At 38.5% G+C, this 24377-nt stretch overlaps 1 protein-coding gene across 2 annotated transcripts in view; it reads left to right on the forward strand.

Annotated features, from left to right (window-relative positions):
• Positions 1-573: 573 nt before the first annotated feature.
• RASSF6 (Ras association domain family member 6) overlaps positions 574-24377 on the forward strand; it is a 54490-nt gene continuing 30686 nt past the window's right edge. Inside the window, exons 1-3 of one of the 2 annotated variants that reach the window (XM_023198513.2) lie at positions 574-796; positions 9365-9463; positions 22051-22129. In XM_023198513.2, the coding sequence (XP_023054281.1) occupies positions 735-796; positions 9365-9463; positions 22051-22129 (240 nt within the window). In that variant the 5' untranslated portion in view covers positions 574-734. Of the gene's footprint in view, positions 948-9364; positions 9464-22050; positions 22130-24377 lie in introns of both variants that reach the window. The other variant, XM_023198514.3, reaches the window with a different exon arrangement.

The raw sequence follows: 24377 nt of genomic DNA on the forward strand, positions 1-24377 counted from the left end.
CACAGCATCTGTTATTTAACAGTTTCTATGACTTTTTGGTGTCCTTTTGAAATTGGAGGTACTGGCAAAAAACAAAACCCCCAAATCCAATTCAATAGATAATGACTAAATTATCATTTATTTCCTCTGTTTTGTTTCATTATGTTCATTTTCAAACTTTGATGTCTACCAGTTCCTTCTGTGGAGCTTATAAAAAAGCGTATCCATGGCCTACTAAATCAGAGTCTCACAGGTGATGGTACCTGGGTTTAGCAGAATACATACGTGGTCCTGTTGCACCCTGAAGCGTGAAACGCTGCTCTGGGTGGAAAAAAGTGCTAGCAGAAAAATGTGTTAGAACAAGGAAAGAAAATTAACAAATCTCAAATTGGAACAGAACAATCTTAAAAAGAAAGACATGAATAATGGCGTTCAGTCTTGGTTGGTGTCATTTCTCGCAGACCAATTACCTACATTCTGGGTGGACTGGAGAATAGAGATTAGCATCAGTCAAATCCCGTGGTTAAAGCGTTAACTAGAATGTCCATTCATTTCTCAAGAAGTGTGGCAGAGAGCAAAGGAGTGTACCTATCAGCTGTTCCTAAGAAAGTAAACACTCCCAACATGCACTGAGGCACAGGGAGTGGCTCAGGTTTCTTACACTTCCCTGCTGTGGCGAAAAGAAATAATTAACAGGTCCTTGGGCTCCAGGATCGCTGATCGCGTGGGGGGCACTGCACGCTCCCGGCCGAGCCATGCTCTGGGAGGAGACACGCGCCGCCCCTGAGCCCGCGCAGGCCTCGGACCTCCCCTACAGGTGAGTGACTCGCGAAGTCCCAGCCCGGCAGAGACAGGACACTGGTTTCCCTCTATCAGAGTTCCTGACCCAGCCAAGAACAAACCGCGGAGCAAGTTCAGCCCAACAGCGAGGGTGAAAAGGCTCCTCCTGCTCACAGTGTGAATAACAGGTGAAAATGGGGGTAGGGGAAAGAACTTTCTAATCCACTCGCTGGGGTCAGGTTGAGGGCAAGTTATTAGAAAGCAGAATCCATAGGCTGCAAAGTTAAGTCTGTGTGTCATAGCGGCCTGAATCGCGCACATCACTTTTCCTTTTGATTTTCTCAGAATATGCTTTCGTAACCAAGGTAAGCTTGCCGGGTGGGAGGGAGAGAGGGGAAGGAAGGGAGGGAAAGGGTGCAGAGAAGGGCTTGGAGGTAAATGTGACCACAGGACCCCTCCTCCCTTTAGTTCAATGAGCCATTTACCTGTAATTGTACCTAGCAAAAATCGTGCCTTACAAAGATGCTAGACTTCTGGATGGCATCCTCCTTCCTCTGAGTATCCTTATGGTTAGAATATGGTGTTGAATCATCACACTGGAAAGATCTTAACTGAGTGTTCAGCTAAACTTTTATTTGTTTCTGCAAAGTGACAGAAAGCATGACCCCCACCCCACAAAAAAAAAAAAATAGAATTTTTAATATACGCTTTCACCAAACAATGAAAGAATAAACAAATAATTAAATGGGAGTCCATGAGTTAAGGATATGAATTCTGAAGCAGGAGAGTGGTAGGTTCAAAGCTTGGCTTTGCCACTTTATTAGTTTGCTCCTTCGAAAGTTTCTTAACCTAAGCCCCCAAAGTTTGTCTATAAAACAAGCGTGATCAAAGGATCTGCCCCACAGGGCTTTCTTTGATGGGAACTGAACACTCAGCAAGTGTTCTGTAAGTGGTACCTCCTGTTAGCATTAAGAAAAAGCTGCTCTGCCAAAGGGGCCATTGTTAGGGAGGGCAAGCTGAACTAGGGAGACCAGACAGTGTGTATTAGGATGCTGGAATTGAACTGGTTCCCAGAGAGTGGGTCCAAGACAGGCAAGCAGGTGACAGGTGTGCTAGGATCATATCTCTGGGCAGGAACGAAATGACCTGGCTTCTTTCCATTTTTCAGATAGAGTATGTGGTGACAAATTCAGATATATTTGCTACTCAATCACTTTTCTTTTGAAAAACTCACATTTATATTAATCTGTTGTTCCTAAAAAGAAAACAGAATTTTAGAGTAAGAGAGTTACACACAATCTCATATTGTGGAATTCATGCCATTTGGGTTTTTTAAAGGAGACTGCTTTTGAATAACTTTCATCAATTTAGATCATATAATCCATGTCTTTATATTTCAGCACATATTGAATTGTTTGTATTGAAGTGATGTTTTTAATTTGTGGTGATGGACAAGAGACATGAAGGAATAATACTTGTATTTGTCAGTCTCTACCTCTTAAGCTTAAATTACAGGAAAGTAGCTTTATTTTATGAAGTTTTACTTAAACAGCACTTTTGTCAATGTTGTTAGTTATTAATGTTGCTAATTTTCTTGAGGGGACCAACTTAGTATCTATGACTAGTAATTTCCATTGATGTCATTTATATCTTGTTATTTTCTTAAATAAAACAAAGAGTTTGCAGTATACCCTAACTTAATATCATCAGTGTTCTAATGGATTCTTTTTTCAAATTGCAGAGTTGAAATTCTTCTGTGTATTTATAATTAGATATTGACTGGAGAATTGTGGATAGAATTCTAAAGCCAACCTAACTGAAGTTTACATGTTATTGCCCTCTGGGGTCTGATTGTGTTTAGTATGGTTTAGCTAAAAACTTATAAAGGAATCAAATTGAATTAGAATAAGTTAGGGCTCCAATATTCACTAAACACTTTCCAAAGAGGAAATATACTTTTATGCTGAATTTACATATTGTTATACATCCTTAAACCATGTTATTTGCCTTTATATTTATTAATAGGCACATGTCTAAATAAAGAATAGTAGCCCCAATTGAGATAAATTTATTTAACTATATTTGAAATTCATTTGAGATTAATCTATTTAACCATAACTGGATGTAAGTCTTCCTAGTTAAAATCTGTTTAGATAGATAGATAGATAGGTAGATAGATAGATAGATAGATGTAAACTTTATATCTATACGTTAGAATATTGTGTTGAGTTTACATTTATTCCACTATTTCTCACCTGTATAACATTTTATTATAAACTATTAAATATTTTGTTCAATCAGAGAGAGAGAGAGAGAGAAAGAGAGAAAAGAGTGACAGAGAGAGACCCAGCAATGATTAAGAAAAAATCAACCTTTTCAGTTATATTCAAAATAGTGTAATATGTATGCAACAGTCTTTTAAGCATGTAATTAAAAGTTCTACATGCTTATAGATTCTTGTTTTAATTTCCTATAAAAGAAACATCTTATACTTTTAACTAAAATAGAAACCCAATGCCAACAGTCCATTTGCTTATATAGATTCACTGATTACAACGTGGGTGGAGAATTCACGGTTACTAGAGGTACATGGACTTCATATAAAAGCTTAGATTTTTAAAATATTCAAGTATAGGCCATTTGAAAATACAACCTCTGAGAAAGGAATTCTGAATATTTTCCCTTTACACTAAAGTTAGAGAGTTGTTCTGTTGCAAAAATTAATTTGTGTCTTTAAAATTATCAGTTACAGTGTTTTCATCGCTTTCATAACATAATCTCAACAACCAAACTTAACTAATACCACTGCTTTTAGGAGTTGAACATGAAGTGTCTCCTATTGAAGTAATAAGGGTGATATCTTAAAGGAAAACTTCATCCAACTCAGAGCCTAGGAAAGGAGCTTAAGAGGAGAAAGTGTCGATTCTTTTGCAGCCAATAGACAAACAGGAAAAATGAGTCATGATCTTTGTAAAGTCAACCTAAGAATTTCTTCTGGGAAGCTCAGGTGAAGCAGAAAATCTTTGAGCTCCACCACACCAGTAATTCCAGAAGATGCTCTTGGCAGACTGAGCAGCTCCTCCCAGACCCAGTGGTGGCAAGATGTCTTAAGTGCATTAATACAAATTTGCTTCTCTGACTGTTCCTGCTTTCTTTATCTCCCTGAGGGCACCTTGAGCGGAATAAAATTCATGACATTGGTACCATGTAAATATACAATAGAATAGTAAAGGTTTGGCATTTCCAATTAGATTCCACTTGAACTGTGGGCAGTGGCATGCTCACATAGAAGTGTGTTTGATTCATATTCTGCTTAGTCCTCTCTTAGATTAAATGATTATAATACATTATTTCTATCTCAAAACCAACAATTGCTGACTGCAACAATATAACTTAATCAAGTGATAGTTTGTATATGCCAACTCTTTGACTTTTACTGTCTCTGCAAGTAAAGCACATTTTAAGAAAAAATATGGAGCCAAATGCTTCCCAGAAACCATCACTCTGTTAACTCTTTTCCTTTTTTTAGAGATCTAGATACTGGATGGAATTATAGTTGTTTTGTCTCATTTTCTTGAAGTGATGTAATTGCATATAACTCTGCTCTTCTCTACTCCAAGTTTCCAGGTCATAACTTTGGGAAAACAGCTTCATGATTGCTTCTTCAAGCTGAAACAGTATTTTATTAAAAAGACTCTCCATGTGTACAGCCCTTAATATAGTCTTTTCTCATAATTGAAATACACACATGCTATTCTAGTGTGATACTTTCTGTTCTTTTTTTAAGTAGCTTTTACTGGGGACGCGGGTGAGAGAGATGCAACATATATTCCTTGTATATGATTTAGAAAGTACATACAAAATTAAAAAAAGAAATAATTATCACACATAATATCTTAGCTCTTAATTTTACCATTAATATTATAACGCACCTCTCTGTATGTTGGATGTATTCAATATTTTGTGTACATTTTATCTATATGCCTGCATATATTCACTCACTTTAGTAAGAAGGCACAAAAATGAAATAGCAATAATTCTGTTCTAAAGGACCTAGTAGTCAAATTAAGTAAAATAAAATATGGTTAGAGAGAGAAAGCAACAAGTAATTAGAAAGCTACAGAAAAGTTCCTGTGAAATTTCAGAAGCAAGAGAAATTGTCTTTGGCTGGGAAATACAGGGAAGTTAGCACCTGTATATATTTACATATATATGTGTGTGTATATACATATATATGTAGATATATATAGAGATATATACATACATATATGTATATAAGTTCTTTGTAAAATCATGAACATTGTGACACTTTGTGCACTTTGTGGCCTCAAAAATAAGAGGCTATGGATATAGATACACGCTATACTTTCTGTGCCTAGCCTGGTAGCAAGTGCAGAGAAGGAACTCACGAAATACTTGCTGAATTTACAAATGAGTGAACCAAATTTTCCACTTTTAGACATGTAACCATTTAATTGACTCATGCTTGGATAACAGGAAGCTGCTTAAATGACTGACCCATTTGATTTAACTTGTGCTAGAGTTCACTTCCTGTCCTCTGGCCTCATTCTGGTCACAAGGCAACTGGTAAGTCCAGGCAAGCCCACCTCTAGGCAGTAATGCAGAGCCAGGGGAGGTGAACCACGTTCCAGCGTTGCTGGAAGGCTGATGCTGCCCAACACTGCCTCCTCAGGCTCCAGATCTCTTTGGCCTGCTCAGACTAATTCTGCCTCTCCTAGGACTTCTAGTGCTGTTCATTTCTCCAGGATTTAATTGCTGACCTATCTAATTCCCTGTCTCTCCAGCTTCGTTGTTTCTGGACACAATGAAAAAGTAAATAACCAAACTCATTAAATAATGATCTTATTGTACACACAATCTAAGTCAATAATCTTTGGCTCCAGGGCCTACATAGATTTGTAACAACCATCTTCCTCCTCAAGTTTTAGTTTATTATGTTTTACCAAAATAGCTGAACATCTCAAGTAAGTTCTCCAGGCTTTTAGACCTGTAATTTTTTCTTTCTTCATAAATTCTCTTCCTCTTTGCTATTCATGACTTCTCTGTTATTCTCCTCTTAAGTCTTTGAGAAAACTTGCTCAGATGCTTATATCTGCCAAGTCTTTATAATTTAGAAGATTTTCACAAGGGCTGTAGCAGGTTTTAATTTGCTATGCATCATGGTGAATGGGAATGGGAAGATGAGCATGAAAAACTATTTGAATTCATAGATCTATGCCTTGCTTCATTGTTTTTGTTTGTTTGTTTTGTTCTTTATTTTTTCTTTTCTTTTCTTTTCTTTTCTTTTTTTTTTTTTTGAGACAGAGTCTCACTCTATCGCCCAGGCTGGAGTGCAATAATGCAATCTTGGCTCACTGCAACCTCCATCTCCCAGGTTTAAGCAGTTCTCGGGCCTCAGCCTCCCAAGTAGCTGGGATTACAAGTGTGTGCCACCACACCTGGCTAACTTTTGTATTTCACTTCACTGTTAATACTAACAATAAGACTTTTACCAAATCATATTCTTACCTTTCAGATATTTAAACCATTTGAATATTTTATTTACCCAATTTTTAGATCAGACAAGAACAGTATTATTTCCTACTCAAATATTATATGCTGCCTATGAATGAAAATTTTATCCTGTTTTTACTTTCTTATGTTAAATTATATTCAACTGTCTTCCTTCCTAAAGTCTGAGAATAATGTAAGAGCCTTGGAAATCCTTTCATCACATCTTCTGAAGTCTTCTGAAGGTGGCTGTGAGTTACTTCAGCATAGATCACAAGTTTGTCACTGTAACTACATTGCAATTATTTGCCCTCTTTAATGATATCTTTGATATTTCTTATGAATGCAAATAAAGAGTGAGCCAATTGGAAAGCCACTGCAGTGATTTGATTATAAGAAGCTGCTATCAGTGGTTCTTCAGTTCCAAATAACCCCAGTGTCTGGTGAGGGGAGCAAGCTGTCTGGTTCTTAGATGGCCTTCTTTCTATGCTCTGACATGGTGAAAGGGTCCAGGCAGCTTCTGAGGTCTCTTTTATAAAGGTACTAATCACGTTCATGATCCCCACTATCATGACCTAATCACCTCCTAAAATCCTCACCTGTTAATACTATTGCATTGGTGACTAAGTTTCAACATGTAAGTTTTGTGGGGATGCAAACATTCAGACCACAGCAGAAGGAGGCCCTTTAGTAGACTGACACAATAATCCAGGGAAAAGATCATGATGACTTGGCTCAGGGTAGTAGTAGTGGAAATCAAAGCTTTCGAATTTGGATTATGTTAGTGGTACAGTGAATAGGACTTACTTTTGGATTGAATTCAGCTTATGGTGAAAGAGGAAAAAAATGAGACTAAATATTAGTTTTGATGCCTAGATGGGAAAGAATTGTGGAGGAGGAAATTCTAGAGTGTGGGAGAAAGTCAGTGGTTCTGTTTTAGTCATGTAGATATTGAGATGCCTGGTACCCATCTAAGTAGAGATTAGGTAGGTGGTGACATGCGCCTGGAGCTCAGCAGAGATTATGGGCTGGAAATGGATTAGATTACCTGGAAGAATGTATAGATAGACAAGAAAGGATGGCTGAGAATGGACATTCAAACAAGCCCGTATTTAGTGATCATGTAAAGGAGGAGTCAGCAAAGGAGACTAGTGTTGAGGCCTGTGAGATAGCAGGAAAATAGAGCAAGGTGATTGTTTTTCATGGTTTGTCTCAAAAGCGTCAAGAGGAAAAAGGTAGGAAAATCAATCTTGTCAAATGCTGCTAAGAAGTGAAGCAATGAGGAGAGAAGTGAACTCTTTGGCAAGGTATAGGCTCTTGGAACATGGGTAGAGAAGTGGAGGTAGGGCTAAATTAAAGGAATATATGATGAATAATCTGGGCCCAGGAGGAAGAAGGAAGTGTTTGGGCCCCAGGGTCATCACTGGGGGATCTCATTAGGGGACATTAAAAACCCTTTTGGTGGGTTATTAGAATGACAAAATCCAGGGGCAAAACTGAAGTTTTAGAAGCTGGAGTAACCTGTATAACTAAATTGCCCAGACCAAATCCTGTGAATGAGTAACTGGCATTGGGATCATGGAGCATGTTGTGTCTGTGTCCCCAAGGCAGCATAAAATGCCCATGTGGCTTCTGATGTATAGAATTACTTTGCCTGGAGACTAAGCTTCTGTCTCTCTGGCATGAGTCCTCCAGGTGTCCTGCATGAGACCTGCCAATGATGTGCTATCAGAGTATGCCATTTCCAACTGGAGAAGCACCATTCTTTGAGCAAGAAGATAGCAATAGAAAAGAAAGTAAGGTATAAATCAATAATGACAATACGGGTAGAAAGCAGAGTGATGACAACAGTGTGGATTCAAAGGCCGTGGGGAGACTTAAAGATGTCCCACTGGGGACTAAAAGGGACCAGATATCTGGAGCTGCAGTGAGGAAGGCCCTCTGCTGCCAGGGGAATTGGTGAGAAGAGACTCAATGACATGAAATTTCGTTAGATTACGAGGCCTGGTGTTGAAGAAATGTTTCAATTTGGAGCTTGGAAAGGTAGGTTTGGGTGGAATTGAAGAAAGCCTGAAAGTCAGGTTAAGGAACTTGGGCTGTATTTATTAAGAAAGATAACAGGATGGTTTGTGACCAAATAGGTGATGGGATGATCAGAATCATAAAAGCCTAAAATGAGACTGGAGCCAAGCATTCACCCTGAAAACTGTAACAAAGGACCTAATGAGTTCAACAACATGCTGTAAGGAAAAAGATGCATCAGAGATTTTATGAGAAGAGAAGAATAGCTTTCCTGTTTTCTTTTCTTTTTTTCCTGGTATTCTGAAGAGTTAGGGCATAAAAATTCCTAATTTTTGTTCATCTTACCCAACCCAAATAACCTGATGTGAAAGGAAAAGGAGGAAATCCACCACCCCCCCCACACACCGTTTTTTTAAAAAAAGAAAATGGAATGCTCTCTTGTCCATCTTTTTATTCTGGTTATACCCCCTAAAATCTTATAGGCTTGGAGCCATGACAACTGAATATTCAATTTTTGCAAAATAGGATGATCAGAAAAGATTATACTTTACATCTCTGGTCACACCCTAATGCCATTCATATGAACATATAAAGGAGGAGATTATTCACATCTGACCACAGTTTCCAGAGCCGGAAGGAGACTTGAAAAATATTACATCATATCTAATCAACTCTTCAAGTCAGAGCTTGATTTTAGCTGCCTAGAATTGCAGTTGTGTTCTGCTGACTGGGGCAAGGTTCAGCCAGTTTGGGTGAGTTAGTGCAAAAGAAGGAATATGATCCCTTATACAGAATTACATAAATCAATAGAGTCATATTTATTTTGCTAGAAATATATCTAAAACAGACTTACCAAATTGCTCAGTTCCTCCTTGTCTTGAGTTACTGTTTCTGTAGTTTTTCATTTACATAATACATTTTTCTGTATTTGTGCTTATATATGACATACTACTCAAAAACTTTCTAAAACATTCTTATACTCTAGAGACACAACAAAATACTCAACTTAAATCAGATACTAATTTATGAATGCATTATAGGAACAAATCATTAATATTATTCTCATGTTTAGGATATCCTCAGACCATCTCAAAAAAGAGGAAAAGATGACTATGATGGTTCAGCAGTACCCCTCTTGGATCTTCATTAATGAGAGGACATTCATAACCAGGTAACCACACACCTTATATTATACATTATCCTACTCACCAGTCATTTGTGGAATATACCAAAGTTTTCTAAGCATGATGTATGATCAACAAGATTAATAACGTGAATCCACAGTAGAGATACTAGATAAGAAGTTGAAAAAGTATGTTCCTAAAGACTCTCAAATTTATTCTCTCATGGAACAATCACTAATATTTTGTTTAATCGTGGTTTTATTTTATTAAAAGTGACATTACTGTTTTAATAGTTGGGATAATACTGAAGAGCAGCATTAGGTGAAAGATCTAAGGCTTCTCCTAAATGATAGTTCTAAGGAATTAACCCCAGGGCCAAAAATATTATGCCCTGTCCTAACCTCTCCCTCCCTTGCTCTTCATGACACTTTATTTTTACTGGTTCCCTCTTGACATTAGATTATGCAATATATGGCCGACATCCACAACTTTTCTTATACCCAGCAAACCGTATCTCACATTGCTTTGGGAACAATAGAGTAGGGGCTTAAAAGCTATAAGAGTAAAGATGAAAACTGAAACTGGCCAAGCTGTAGCAGAGGCTGGGGGCTGAGGGGAAATGAAATCATGAAAAACCAAGTGGTACTGAAACATGACCCAAATCTTATGGGGGATGGAAAAAGGAATAAAGCCAAATAAATGATAGAGAGAAGGGGAAGTGAATGATGCAGGGCTGGGCAGTAGAAAAGTGAAGGAAACAAATACGATCAAATACAGAAATAAAGCCACAGCTGGAAGATAAGGATGAACTATAAGCAGTGGGAAAAAGACATGATGCAAAGGATAAAGGATCCACTGACTTTTTCCTCAAACACTTATTGACTGCTCAATGTGAACAGGTATTTTTTCAGACCCGAGCATTCAGTAATGAACCAAACAAAACCCTTACTTTCATGAGGTTACATCATAAAGTCGGGATACAGTCAATACGTAAGATAAATGCTGAGGAAATGGAGTAAAGAGTGCTGGAGATAGAGAACAGAAAGGGTTCTGATTGCATGTTCCTTCCTCAGTGAGGAGGAAGCATTGGAGGAAAAGCCTGCAGAAAGGGAGAAAGCAAGCCATGCAGGTTTCACAGGTATTCCAGGCAAGGGGAACGGCAACTCCGCAGCCCAAAGACAGATGCATATTTGTAACGGTCAGGGAGGACAGTGTGGGGAAATGGAAGTAGAAAGATAGCAGGAGAAGATGAGGCCAAATGGGTCCAGAACATGTAGGGTTTGATAGGCCATCATGAGGCTTGGTATTTCCCACTAAATAAGATGAGAAGCTGTGGAAGGATATTGAGCACATGAGTGACAATATCAGTGTGGCTGCTGTGTTAAGAACACAGTAGAGAGGGGACAACAGTGGAAACAGAGAAGTTATCAAGGAGCTGACAGTCCAGGGTGGAGATGGAGGTGGCTTGAACCAAGGTGGCAGCAGTAGAGGCAGAAAACAATGGTCAGATTCAGTATATATTTTGAAGACCAACACAATAGGATTATTTCCAGAAGGGTTAGACATGGGGTATGAGAGAAAGAGAATAACCAAGGATCATTCTAAAAATTTTGATCTAGAAAAATGGAGTTAACATTTTGTGAAATCATGAGGAGAAGCAGGAGCTACAGGAGGAGCAGGTTTGCAGTTGAGGATCCAGAATTCAGTCCTGGACACATTACATTTGAGATGGAATAAGAAGCATTTCTTAAAAATGAGGTCCATGGACCACCTGCTTCTGAATCAGATGCCTGCTCACAGTATAGACCCTGGGCTTCACCCCAGAATGAATCATGTGATTCTGATGCATACTGAGGTCTGAGAACAAATGCTCACAGTAGGAAAGGATTAAAGTTCTGAGAACTTTTGACCTCCTAACATAAACAAAATTCCTGGAGCTGGAGGAAATCTCTGCCAGGCTGTCACCAGAAATTATAACAATGCCACTGACCAACTGTGATATCCAGCATACCACAAATCTGGCAAACACACCTACTCATTTATTCACTTGGCAAGTAGTGTTTACCTCCCTCTCTATACTAGGCATTGTTGTGGTGAACAAGACAAAAATTAACAATTTATTGAGGTATTTTTATTTTCCTGCACAGAACTACACGAAAAGAATGGAAATTAATAATAAAACAGAATCTTCATAATCAGAATTTTGGTTTCAGCAAATTTCACGAGGATTACATATGATCAGTAAAATAAGAGGTCCTGATATTAATAATAGCACTGTAGGCAACATAACGTTTTTATCCCACTACTGGATGAGAATTCTGAGTTTAGAAACTTCCTTGTTCAAAGGGTATTAGCATAGGTTAGTTAGCTTTGTGCTGGAATGACGAAGCTTCCAGTTGCTGTTTTATTGCCCAGAGTTGTCACTGCACACTGCTTCACATAGTGAGCTGGGTGGAATAAAATAAAATAAAATAAATAAAATAAAATAAAATAAAATAAATAAAATAGCTTTTTATGGTTACTTTCAAAGTATTTTCACTTTAGGTCATAGGCTGAAATCTGGGCACTTTTAGAAGTGAATAAATGTTAACCATGTATTTAAAAAAAATTAATGGGGAAAATTAAATCCAGTTTTAGAATGAAGATCACATTTCACTCTCAGAACCTATTAGACTTTTTCTGCTACTTAGGAACCTAACATAAATTTTGCAGTCTATGCCTCTTCTAACGGCAGCTCAAAAGGTACGTGTACATTCCTGTCCTTAGTAAATAAGTTTAATTAGCATGATGTAATAAATTTTAGCAGAAAGTGCATTATTCCAAACAGTTTCTTTTTCCAAGCATGTTGGCCAGCAACCTTTGTTGAAACAAAGGAACCAGCCACCTGCACTTCTAAGCACAAATTAAACACAAAGAGCCAGTGTTCCAGAGGCTGCCTCCTACCTGGCCAATAGAGCCAGAAGGCAATGTTTGCCCAGGTTTCATGTACAGGGTCTTCTCCTGATCAAAGGAATAGGAGCAAACACTGAGTGCCCCTGTGAGTCCTGAAGGTAAGTTTCTAAGGGGAGAGCATCTTCTCCTGAAGAAGGCTGAATACCTGTCTTTAATTAAAGTATAAGAGAGCCTGTTCTGACATATTTGTATAGAAAGCTAGAATTTTAAAATAAGCCAGAGATAGAGGATTTTAACTGCATGTTTGGAAGCATCTACTTAAAAAATTAGAATTTTTTTCCACATGGGGATTGTTTTTTAAAATTCACATTATTCATGTTTGATGATCCAGTGAAATGAAAAGCAATTATTATGAGAAACTGGGTATCACATCTGTTATTTTGTCACAAAAAGGTCAATAACATCATCACAAGATATGTGAAAGAAGGACATTCATTAAGTATTTTTTTATATCTGATATTTTTCAATAAGCATAGATTGTCAACAGTCATTGAGCATATCAATATGACTCAATAATCGGTTATTCCTAGTAAAATTGATCTACTTTGTCGTTACCTATTTTATCAATTAAGGAGGTTTAAAAATAATGAGATCATTTGTCTGCCCAAGATATACTAAAAATATTCTCATAGAAAGTCAAATGAAGTCAAAATTCAGACTCCAGAAATACATTACACATATGGAATTTATTTGAATTTCTGGATGTGTGAATTTTCTATACCGTATTCCCTAAGAGAGCATACCATGGGCAAGGAGGAGGAGGAGACGAGGGGAGGGGAGGGGAGAGGAGGGGAGGGGAGGGGAAGGGAGGGGAGGGGAGAAAAGAGAAGAAGAAGTAGCTGTCCTACTCATGGAGCTTGCAATCTGAAGCTGTAGCTCAAACCTAAGCCTTTATCAGAACCACCTGGAGTGTTCTTTAAAAGAAAGATTGCTAGGTTCCATCCCCAGAGTTTCTGATTCAGGAGTTCTAGGGTGTGGTGAATATTTGCATGTGTAAGTTCCCAGGTGGTACAGATGCTGCTGGTCTGGGGATCACACTCTGAGGTCTACATAGGTCTAAAGACCTGAAACAAACTGACATGTATTGTGAGGAAAGGAACCCAGTTCTGTGAAAGAATACAGCCCTAGTTTAAACAAGAGATCCAAGAAGGCTTCCCTAGAAACAATGTTTTTACAGAGATCTGAGTGAAGAGGGAGCTATCAAAGTTCAGGGGAGTGGGTGGGAGAGTGTTTCTGATGCAGGAAATCTGCCAGAAATTCTTACGGCCATGGAGCAAGAGTTCCCACCAGTGAAAGGTGCCCAGGGTGCTGGGGTGCAGGACACGGGGAAAATGTCTCTTGAACGGAGGCTGAAGACGAAGGTAGGAGAGAGACCAAACAGGACTTAACCTGCCATAAGGATGTGGGGGTTTTATCCCAAAAGAAATGGAAAGACATTTAAGACATTTAAAGATGTTAACAAAGCAGATGATATGATTAGATAGATTCTACATACTCTAGATTTAGTGTGGAGAATGTTTGGAGGATCCTCTGAATAGCAGCAAGGAGTTTGCTTATTATTATTATTATTATTTTTGTGTGTGTGCGTGGAATGTAAAGATAACCAGTGGTGACAGTCATGGCAGCATTACTGAAGAACAGAGTCAGAGCCAGTGAGTGTAAGAGCCTGTGTGTCACGAAGGCTCCCATTTTCAGGCTCCTGCTCATGTTGATGGCCCTGAGAATCACTGGCTCCCTGTTGTGTTTCAGACCCTCTAGTAACAATACCAAACGTCCAGAGGACCGAAAGGCATATCACTACAATAAATGAAAGACTTCATTAAATAGGATAGTTTCTCCCTCCCAAGGAAGCAAGGGGCATCAGAGTGTGAAGTCAAGGTACTCATTCTCAATAAGCACAGAAGTCCCTATCTGTTCATACACAAAGAGTGTAATTTTACAGCAAGCTTGCATCTGCTCCCATAATATTGGTGTTGTGTGGCACACCTGTGTTTACTTTTCAACTGGCTTAAAAAAAAAAACTGTAAGGCTTGTCTCAGAAAAACAGGAAATGGAAGGCTAAACCACAGGCAAATGGGAAGCAAGACCCAAATATGAGCTAAGTAGCAGCCTAACTGCTCCATTCCCTCATCTCTATCTTGCATGATGCTGAGGTTTGGGGTACAGATAAACCCATCATCCCAGTAGTGAGCATGGTACCCAATAGATAGTTCTTCAGCCATTGTCCACTTCCCTCTCTCTTGCATCTAGTGGTCCCCAGTGCCCGTTGTTCCCATCTTTGTTTCTATATGTACCCAGGGGTAAACTCTCACTTATAAGTGAGAACATGCAATATTTGATTTTCTAATTATCTATTAGTTAACTTAGGATAATAGCCTCCAGCTGCATCCATATTGCTGCAAAGGACATGATTTTGCCTTTTTTTTGGCTGCAGAGTATTCCATGGTGTCTGGGTACCACATTGTCTTTATCCAGTCCAGCACAGATGGGCATCTGGGTTGATTCCATGTCTTTGCTATTGTTAATAGTGTTGTGATAAACATAGGGGTGCGTATGTCTTTTTGGTAGAATGTTTTATTTTCCTTTGGGTCTATATCCAGTAAAGGGATTGTTGGGTTGAAAGGTACTTCCACTTTTAGATTTTCGAGAAATCTCCAAACTGCTTTTCGCAGCGACTGGACTAATTTACATTCCCACCAACAGTGTATAAGTGGCCAAAAGACATGGACAGACACTTCTCAAAAGAAGGCATACAAGCAGCCAACAAATATGAAAAAATGCTCATTGTCACTAATCAGAGAAATGCAAGTCAAAACCACAGTGAGATACTATCTTACACCAGTCAGAATGGCTTTTATAAAAAAGCCAAAAAAATAATATATGTTGGTGAGGCTGCAGAAAAAAGGGAAAACTCCTCAGGTATTTGAAGTCGGAAGACTGAGACAGAATTCAGAGCTTCCTGATAATTTAGGGTTTGCCTTTTTACTTCAATCAAGATAGTCTACTTCTCCACAAATTTCTCAGTTTCCAAACTCTGGAACTCAATCCCTTCATTTGCAAAGGAAATGTGAATAAACTACTTTCCTAGCTGAGGAGGGTCTCTATGCAAAGAATGAAAAGCATTCTTTCTTCATCATTTGAACCAGGAGATGAAGCCAAAAGCAAAAAGACCTGGTACCATGGCTGTTTATGAGAAAGGAGCCAAAATTTGTAATTTTAATTCCAGGATTCAAATGGACAGGAATAAAGGATAAAATGGGTTTGGAAAATTCTGCTTCTGTTTGCAGACATCAGTAATATGGAATGATTATTTGTCTTGGCAAACGGCTTGATGAGAAGGCTTTATTCAGTTTTCTTCTGTGTCCTCATATTTCCTGATGCCATCTTTCCAGAAACATACAAGAGTGCATATTACATTTCTATGAACCTAAAAAAATACCATGAAAGTGTCACACATTTCTTGTATAGAATTTATAGGCCGGGCACGGTGGCTCACGCCTGTAATCCCAGCACTTTGGGAGGCCGAGGCAGGTGAATCACCTGAGGTCAGGAGTTTGAGACCAGCCTGGCCAACATGGTGAAACCCCATCTCTACTAAAAATACGAAAATTAGCCTGGCCTGGTGGCAGCCGCCTGTAATCCCAGCTACTCAGGAGGCTGAGGCAAGAGAATCACTTGAACCCAGGAGGTGGTGGTTGCAGTGAGATGAGATCACACCATTGCACTCCAGCCTGGGCAATAAGAGCGAAACTCTGTCTCTAAAGAAAAGAAAGAAAAGAATTTATAAGGTGTATAGAATTATAACATAGGAAATAAAAATCACAGCCTTAATTCCCAGCAAATAATCAATTTGTTACCTTTACATACTTAATGTAATGTTTAATATGTTTAACTTTAATATTTCATAGTTATTTTATAAAAATATAACATTCTAAAATTTTATAAATTCTAAAATATAAAAATATAAATTTCTAAATTCAGCTTTTTTAACCTGACATATGAAATTGTTACATAGCCTCACTGCTATAATTTAATATCGTGAACAAAATCAATGGGGAAAAAGAAAGCCTGTGCAAGAGAACTAATTAGCATTATCCTTTTCTGCCTCAGTTTTTCACCTGCTGAAGTCTATTTCAAATGTTTCTGGTTCCTGCTCTTAAACATGGCAACACACACAGTGGAATGTTGTTCTAATTTTTTTTTTTTTTTTTTTTTTTTTTTTTTTTTTTTTTTTTTTTTTTTGAGACGGAGTCTCGCTACGTCACCCAGGCTGGAGTGCAGTGGCGAGATCTAGGCTCACTCCAAACTCCACCTCCCGGGGTTCATGCACTTCTCCTTCCTCAGCCTCTTGAGTAACTGGGACTATAGGCGCTCACCACCACATCCAGCTAATTTTTTCTATTTTTTAGTAGAGACAGGGTTTCACCGTGTTAGCCAGGATGGTCTCGATCTCCTGATCTCATGATCCGCCCACCTCAGCCTCCTTAAGTGCTGGGATGGAATGTTGTTCTTAGTGCTGTTGTCACCAAGCAGCTCAGTGGCTGCCTAATTAGAACCATGAACATTTTTCAGCAAGTCTCCAAGAAGCAGAAGTAACACAAACTCAGGAAGCACAGCCAAGGGCTAAATATGACTTTGGCAGCTTTGTTGAGTGTATTTTCCCCTGAGGTTCATTTGTATCACACGGAAGTCTTTCAAGTTTGTGTAGGGTGACAGCGTATGACAATATTTATGCTTTGTCCTTAGTGGGTTCAAACTGTAAGAATCACTTTGTAAAGAGTATGACAGGGTTCTTTGGTTTTTAGGGAAGGACTAAGATTGCCACTTAATTATGCTGTAAGTCATTATTAAAACAAGAGGGAAAAAATATCCTGGTACAACTAATATTTGACATCCACTCTATCTATGGATATGAGACATAATTCACTTCCGCCCATAATCCTGTCCCACATTCATGTATATTACAGTTTCATAAAGTTAAATAAAAAATTGTTTCTTCCAGCCAGCCAAACACCCGATAAGATTGAGGAACTCATTTCTTACAAAGTATATTATTCATGGCAAACATCAGAATAAGGGTAATTCCCATCTGCTGAGCAGCTGCAATACAGGCCACAAAGTACAAAGTACACCAGAGCATTTTACAGTAAACTCTGGGTCCACTATTACTCATAAAACCAAGCTGGAGCCTTAAAGGAACAGGACCCTGGGATCCCCTCAGCATCCCTCCCCCTGATCTGCCTCCCACCAAGGTCAGTCTCTCCCTGGCTACCTCTCTTCCAGGGCCATGATGAAGAATCCTGGGTATTCATCAGCTTATACCAGGATTCTCTCTCCACACTGCTTGTGGCAGGGTGCCAACTTCTATCCTGGAGAAACTTATAATTTACATGTCCATTTACCTAGAAGTCCAGTTTATATGGAAGTTTGGTTTTCTTCAGTTTAGTGAAAACACCATCTGTATTATATAGTGTTTGATGATGTTTAAAAACACCCTTGTTACTATTGTGATACCGTGTTTCATGTTCCACAAACCAAGGCCTTTTCCTAGAAAATCAATTTGTTTCCACCTCACATATAAAAATGTGAGAAACTTGTGTCTGTTTCTTGGGTGTGCCTTGGACATCACAGACTTGTAAACTGGAAAACTGGACAGAGAATCAATTTCTTATCACCCATTTGAAAGTATTTTAAAGACCATCAAACAGTCTATGCTAAGCAGTCTGATCATGCTGGAAGGTGAACTTTTACGGGTTTGAGGGGGAAAGGTGCACAAATTCTTTTTGAGGGGGTCCATATGTAACACTTAGGTGGACCCTAAAAAAATCTGTTAAAATTGCCACTGAGAGGCCACAGTGTATATTAAATCAGTGCTCCTCTTATTGAGTAGGGACTGCCCAGATAACACTTTAATGATTGCCTTTGGGTCTTCTAAACCATACAATGCCTGTAATTATTACACGTCTCTTCTGGACTTTAGAACCTTCCACAGACATGGGACATTTGTTCACCTTTCCAAGGAACATCAGCCTCATTTCTGCACCTCTACCGCACTAGTGTTGCAGTGATCTCACTCATCTTGCTGCCTCTATCTTGTCTCGTACTGATATCTATCTTCCACATTCTACATAGTGATCCTTAGTATCATCATGTCTTTCCCCTGCCTAGAATCTTCAATAGCTGCCCATTGCCTGCGAAGTGAATTCCAAGTTTCTTAAAATGGTTCACGGGGCTCATTCATTGCTCAGCATTTCCCATTTTACATGTTGTATTCTTGGAATCCCAACTCTTGAGTTTTTTCTGCGAACTATAGAAATAGCTATATGTCCTTGTTCGTGTTATTTCTTGTTATTTCTTTGCCAGGTAAACTCTTTACACTCTTCTTTTCCTGTTTAGTTCTCAGCCACCAAGTTTCACCATAGGCAACATCTATTCCTTAAAGCTCTCACCCACCCTCTGAGCATGACTGAGGCCTCTTGACTGTGCTCACACAGCAACTGTGTCATGTTGAATAAATGACCTTCTATGGGGTGGTGTAATGTGAATAGACACAGATGATCAACTTAACAGTAATTCTTCACTGTGTTGTTCCCCTAATGCCAAGTTAAATTAGAATGTTACAGACATACATTTTATTTTCAAGGTTATATTAGACATATTGTTTCATCAGGTACATAAACTAATCATCTTCAAAAGTATCTCTGGTAAAGTACACACAACTAAAAGAAATGTTTGGACAGCATTCACCATTGCTATAGTTTATTCAGGCAACTTCTAAATTTTCTTTTCTAATTCCTTGCTTTGTATTGCATCACTAATTTACCTAATTTTATTCCAATACTTTAGTTTACTGAGCTCTAATCTTCAACACTCCAAAATCTTTCAAAGTCCAATTAATAATCAAAAAGATTATGCTCATGGTGAGAAAAATACGGAAGACTTCTATGGTATCCAGCTACGCTGTATTACACAGTGGATTACAGATTGGAAGAGTTTCTTTGCAAAGAGCCAGATTATAAATGTTTCAGGCTTTGTAGGTCATATGGTTTCTGTTACAACTACTCAACTCTGCAGTTATAACAGAAAAACAGCCACAGACAATGAGCAGACAAATTAGTGTGGTGATATTCCAATACAACTTTATTTACAAAAATGGGCAGTCTGGGACCAACTCCTTATGTCATTTGGAGACTTATTTCAGTTGAGGATTTAGTCAGTCTCTATTCAAGTTCAGAAACATTTTCCAACTGCACATGATCCTGAGGTAAACACTTTGAAGGCTGCTCATACTCTACTATATGAGGTACTTTTATCAGAAGCAGAAGTTGAGGGAATAAGATTTTGTAAGCCTCCATTTGCTTTCATAACAACTCTCACAGCTCAACATATCAGGAGTTGCATCCCAAGTGTCCCTGAAATTTCTTTACCATAAAATTTCTTTATGGTGAAATTTCTTAACAGTGTTCTGGCACTAAACAATAAGTGCTATAAATCATGTTCATGTTCTCAGCCAGTAGTATGATTTTTAGGAAATATCCTATGACAATGATCCCAGGAGAACAAAATCAGTGTGACCACTGATGTTTAGAAGAGACGTGTTCATTAACATTAAAAATTTAAAGTAATCCATTTGGGAAATGGACCAACAGTATGGAGGACTTCAGGAGAATCAATTGTGTGGAGTGTATTGATCCTTGGAAATGCACACCTTGAAAATTACGAATGAGAAAAAGCCAATGGTAACATGTATGTTTACGTGATTTCAAACATGTAACAGTCAGTATATATAAATTCTGTTATTCAATATTCAGTATTTATTGAAGAAGAGCCTACTGTGAGCAAGTTTCTGCTCCGAGAACCGGGAACACAGGAGTGAATAAAGTGGACCAAATTTCCTGCCCTCTCATTTTCTTATGAGACAGTGACAGATATTGAGGATCAAAGGGATTTTAGCATTCGAAATACTTGGAATTTTAATATCACAGCTTGTTGAGTCTTTTTTTTAATATATATGAAACTGCTTATGTGAGAAAGCTTTTCTTCCCTTGTTTATTGTTGTTTAGGAAATGAGAATTTCCCGATAATTTTAATCAACCAGAATTTGTCAGGTTCCTGCTATGTACCAAGTACTCTTCCAGGCACAGGATGCAGTGTGAACAAAACGTATACATACCCCTGACCTGTTGGAGCTACATTCAATGGAGGAGACAGAACATAAGGAAATAAGTAAACTATATTGAAGGTGACTCAGGGACAGGGGCAAAGGAGAAAATCAAGATATGAAATGCTGGGAGAAGGTGAACTTTTAGACTGGGTGATCAGGAAGGACTTCTTGAGAAGATAACTTTTGATTAAATAATTAAAGAAGATGAATGAGCTGGCAAGGTGAAAGTTTGGGGGAAGATCTTTCTGGGCAGAGGGATCAGCAAGTGCAGAGGCCCCAAGATGGGAGTGTGTCTGGAGCGGCCAAGGAACACTAGGGAGGCTGGTGGTTGCATGGAGTGAGGGAAGGGTGGGAGGAAATGAGATGAAAGAGGTAACAGAAGACCAGTTGCATCCAGCCTTTTAAGCCATTGTAAGGATGCTGGCTTTTAATCTGAAAAACAAGAAGACATTGAAGAGTTCTGAGCAAAGAGGAGAGATGGTCAGGTTTGCATTAAAACGGTTTCTGCTGTTGAGAGTAAACAGCAGGTACAGGGAGGCTTTTAGGAGGCTGCTGCAATAATCCAGGTGAGAAACGATGATCATCTCAAGAAGAGCATCTCAAGACGCGGAGACACTGAGAGAAAGATAGAATAGAGGTGTGGTAAGAGCCAGTGTTCCCACTGCCAGGGCCCACCTGCCGCAGAGGGTGAGATAAGTCAGAAGCATTCACCATAGCTGTGTTCCCAGTGGGAGACACAGGGAGGAGTTTCCAGGCAAGAAAGTGCTGAGTCACTCACCAGCACATATGGTCTCAGATCTTGATACCCAGCTGGAAGGGGCGGGAAGGAAGAGGGCTCCTCCCCTACAGGCTTTCCTGGCCAAAGCCTGCCATTGCCAGCTGTGTGGGGCAGGCCAGGAGAGGAGTGCCCCTGCCACAGCAACAATGAGCCTTTGCTCACTTTTGCTTCACCCAGCCTCCTGGGATCTTTGACTTCTGTGGTTGCTTTTAATGGTCTAAACAGCCCTGGCAAATAGGGCAAATCACCTTCATTTCGCAGCTGTGGAAATTCAGGGATACTAAGTGGCTTACACAAGGTAACACAGATTTGGAGAGTTGGGGCACTAGTGTCCCTTCCCATGCCCTGGGCACACAGGCGGGAGTAGTATGTAGAGAGACGGTATGAGTCACATACCAGCGCTTAATTTAGGTTGGTTATAAATGTTGAAATACACAAAGGAATATGAAACTGAATTCCTATTTTGTGGCTGCCTCCTGCTACAGAACACTGTTCTCACCGTTTTTGTCCTCATTTTCCTACCTTTGGTTATTTACTTATGAATTAGCACCTCCAACATTTGCTGATATTTTAAGAATGCTTCCACTTCCAATGACTTATGTTAAGTTAAAGTGACAAAACAGTAAAGATTCCATTAAACTATTTCTTTCTATCTCATACCTTTATGAAAGTACTATTATCACCTTTTACTGTTAAAAACCCTAAGACTGATTGTAATTTATTTTTATTTTTATTTTTAGGGAACAACTTAATTCTTTATTGAAGACCTATAACATTTTTTACGAGAACCAGAAAAATTTGCAGATTTTATATGAAGAGGTAAGCCCACTGAAGAAAGGCAATCCAGTTTTATTCACACACACACACACACACACACACACAATTCTGGAAGAAACAGGTGAAAGTTTAACTTGATTATGATTCTTTTAGACATGGGCTTGGAACACTTGTGACTTTCTATGCATTTTTGAGATAGAAAAGCATTTTAAAATTTTAATGACATATTTTCTTTCTATTTTAAAAATAGAATATGAATATTTTAACAGCATTTCCACTGAAAATCTATCACAATACTTTCTTACAAATGCATCAGAATGTATATAGAAAGATACTCATTGTGATGTCATTTGTAATGGAGAAAATTTGAAGATGTCCCTATCAATTAGGGATTATTCAAACAAATTATGATGCGTCTGTAATGTAAAATTTGATCTGGGTTTTAAAATGAATGCATTAGATTCCAATAGATGTGCACTATATCAAAATAATAAAAATTTTGAAATATTAAAGAAATATTCAGGAAAGTCCTGAAGCTAGAAAGCATTTTTCCAACTTTTAAGTTCAGGGATACAAGTGCAAGTTTGTTACATAGGTAAACATGTGTCATGGTGGTTTGCTGTACAGATTATTTCATCACCCAGCTATTGAGCCTAATACCCATTAGTTATTTTTCCTGGTCCCATCCCTCCTCCCAAATTCCACCCTCTGATAAGCCACAGTGTCTGTAGTTCCCCTCTATGTGTCCATGTGTTCTTATCATTTAGCTCCCACTTATAAGTGAAAGCATACAGTATTAGGTTTTCTCTATCTGCATCAGTTTGCTAAGAATGATGGCCTCTAGCTCCATCCCTACAAAGGACATGATCTTGTTCTTTTCTACGGCTGCATGGTATTCCATGGTGCACATATATCACATTCTCTTTATCCAGTCTATCACTGATGGGCATTTAGGTTGACTCCATGTCTTTGTTACTATAAATAGTGCTGCAATGAACATATGATTGCATATGTCTTTATAATAAAATGATTTATTCTCCACTACTGGGTCAAATGGTATTTCTGACTTTAGGTCTTTGAGGAATCAACACACTGTCTTCCTCAATGATTAAACTAATTAACACTCCCACCAGCAGTGTATAAGGGTTCCGTTTTCTCCACAACCTCACCAGCATCTGTTATTTTTTGACTTTTTAATGATAGCCATTCTGACTGGTGTAAGATGGTATCTCACTGTGGTTTTGATTTGCATTTTTCTAATGATCAGTTATGTAGAACTTTCTCATATGATTGCTGGCCACATATATGTCTTCTTTTAAGAAGTGTTTGCTCATGCCCTTTACCCACATTTTAATGGGGTTGTTTGTTTTTTTTCCTTGTAAATTTGTCTAAGTTCCTTGTAGATGCTGAGTATTAGATCTTTGTCAGATGCATAATTTGCAAAAATATTCTCCCATTCTGTAGATTGTCTGTTTACTCTGTTGATAGTTTCTTTTGCTGTACAGAGCTCTGTAGTTTAATTAGATCTCATTTGCCAATTTTTAGTTTCATTGCAATTGCTTTTGGCATCTTCATCAGGAAATCTTTGCCCATGCCTATGTCCTGGATGGTATTACCTAGTTATCGTCGAGTGTTTTTATAGTTTTAGGTTTTACATTTAGATCATTAGTCCATCCTGAGTTAATTTTTGAATATGATGTAAAGAAGGGGTCCAGTTTCAATTTTCTATATATATGGCCAGTCAGTTATCCCAGCACCATTTATTGACTAGGGAATCCTTTCCCCTCTGCTTGTTTTTGTCAGATTTGTTGAAGATCAGATATTTGTGGATATGCAGTCTCATTTCTGGGTTCTCTATTCTGTTCCATCAGTCTGTGTGTCTGTTCTTGTACCACCACCATGCTGTTTTGGTTACTGTAGCCCAGTAGTATACTTTGAAGTCAAGTAGTGTGATGCCTCCAGCTTTGTTCTTTTGCTTAGGATTGCCTTGGCTGTTTAGTCTCTTTTGGATTCAGATGAATTTTAAAATAGTTTTTTCTAGTTCTGTGAAGGATGTCAATGGTGGTTTAATGGGAATAGCACTGAATCTGTAAATTGCTTTGGGCAATATTGCCATCTTAACAATATTGATTCTTCCTATCTGTGAGCATGGAATGATTTTCCATTTGTTTGTGTCATCTCTGATTTCTTTGAGCAGTGACTTACAGTTATCTTTGTAAATGTCTTTCACTTCCCTTGTTAGCTGTATTCCTAGGTATTTTATTCTTTCTGTGGGAGTTTATTTGGAATT

Source organism: Piliocolobus tephrosceles, chromosome 3 (genome assembly GCF_002776525.5).
Source record: "Piliocolobus tephrosceles isolate RC106 chromosome 3, ASM277652v3, whole genome shotgun sequence".
NCBI lineage: Eukaryota > Metazoa > Chordata > Mammalia > Primates > Cercopithecidae > Piliocolobus > Piliocolobus tephrosceles.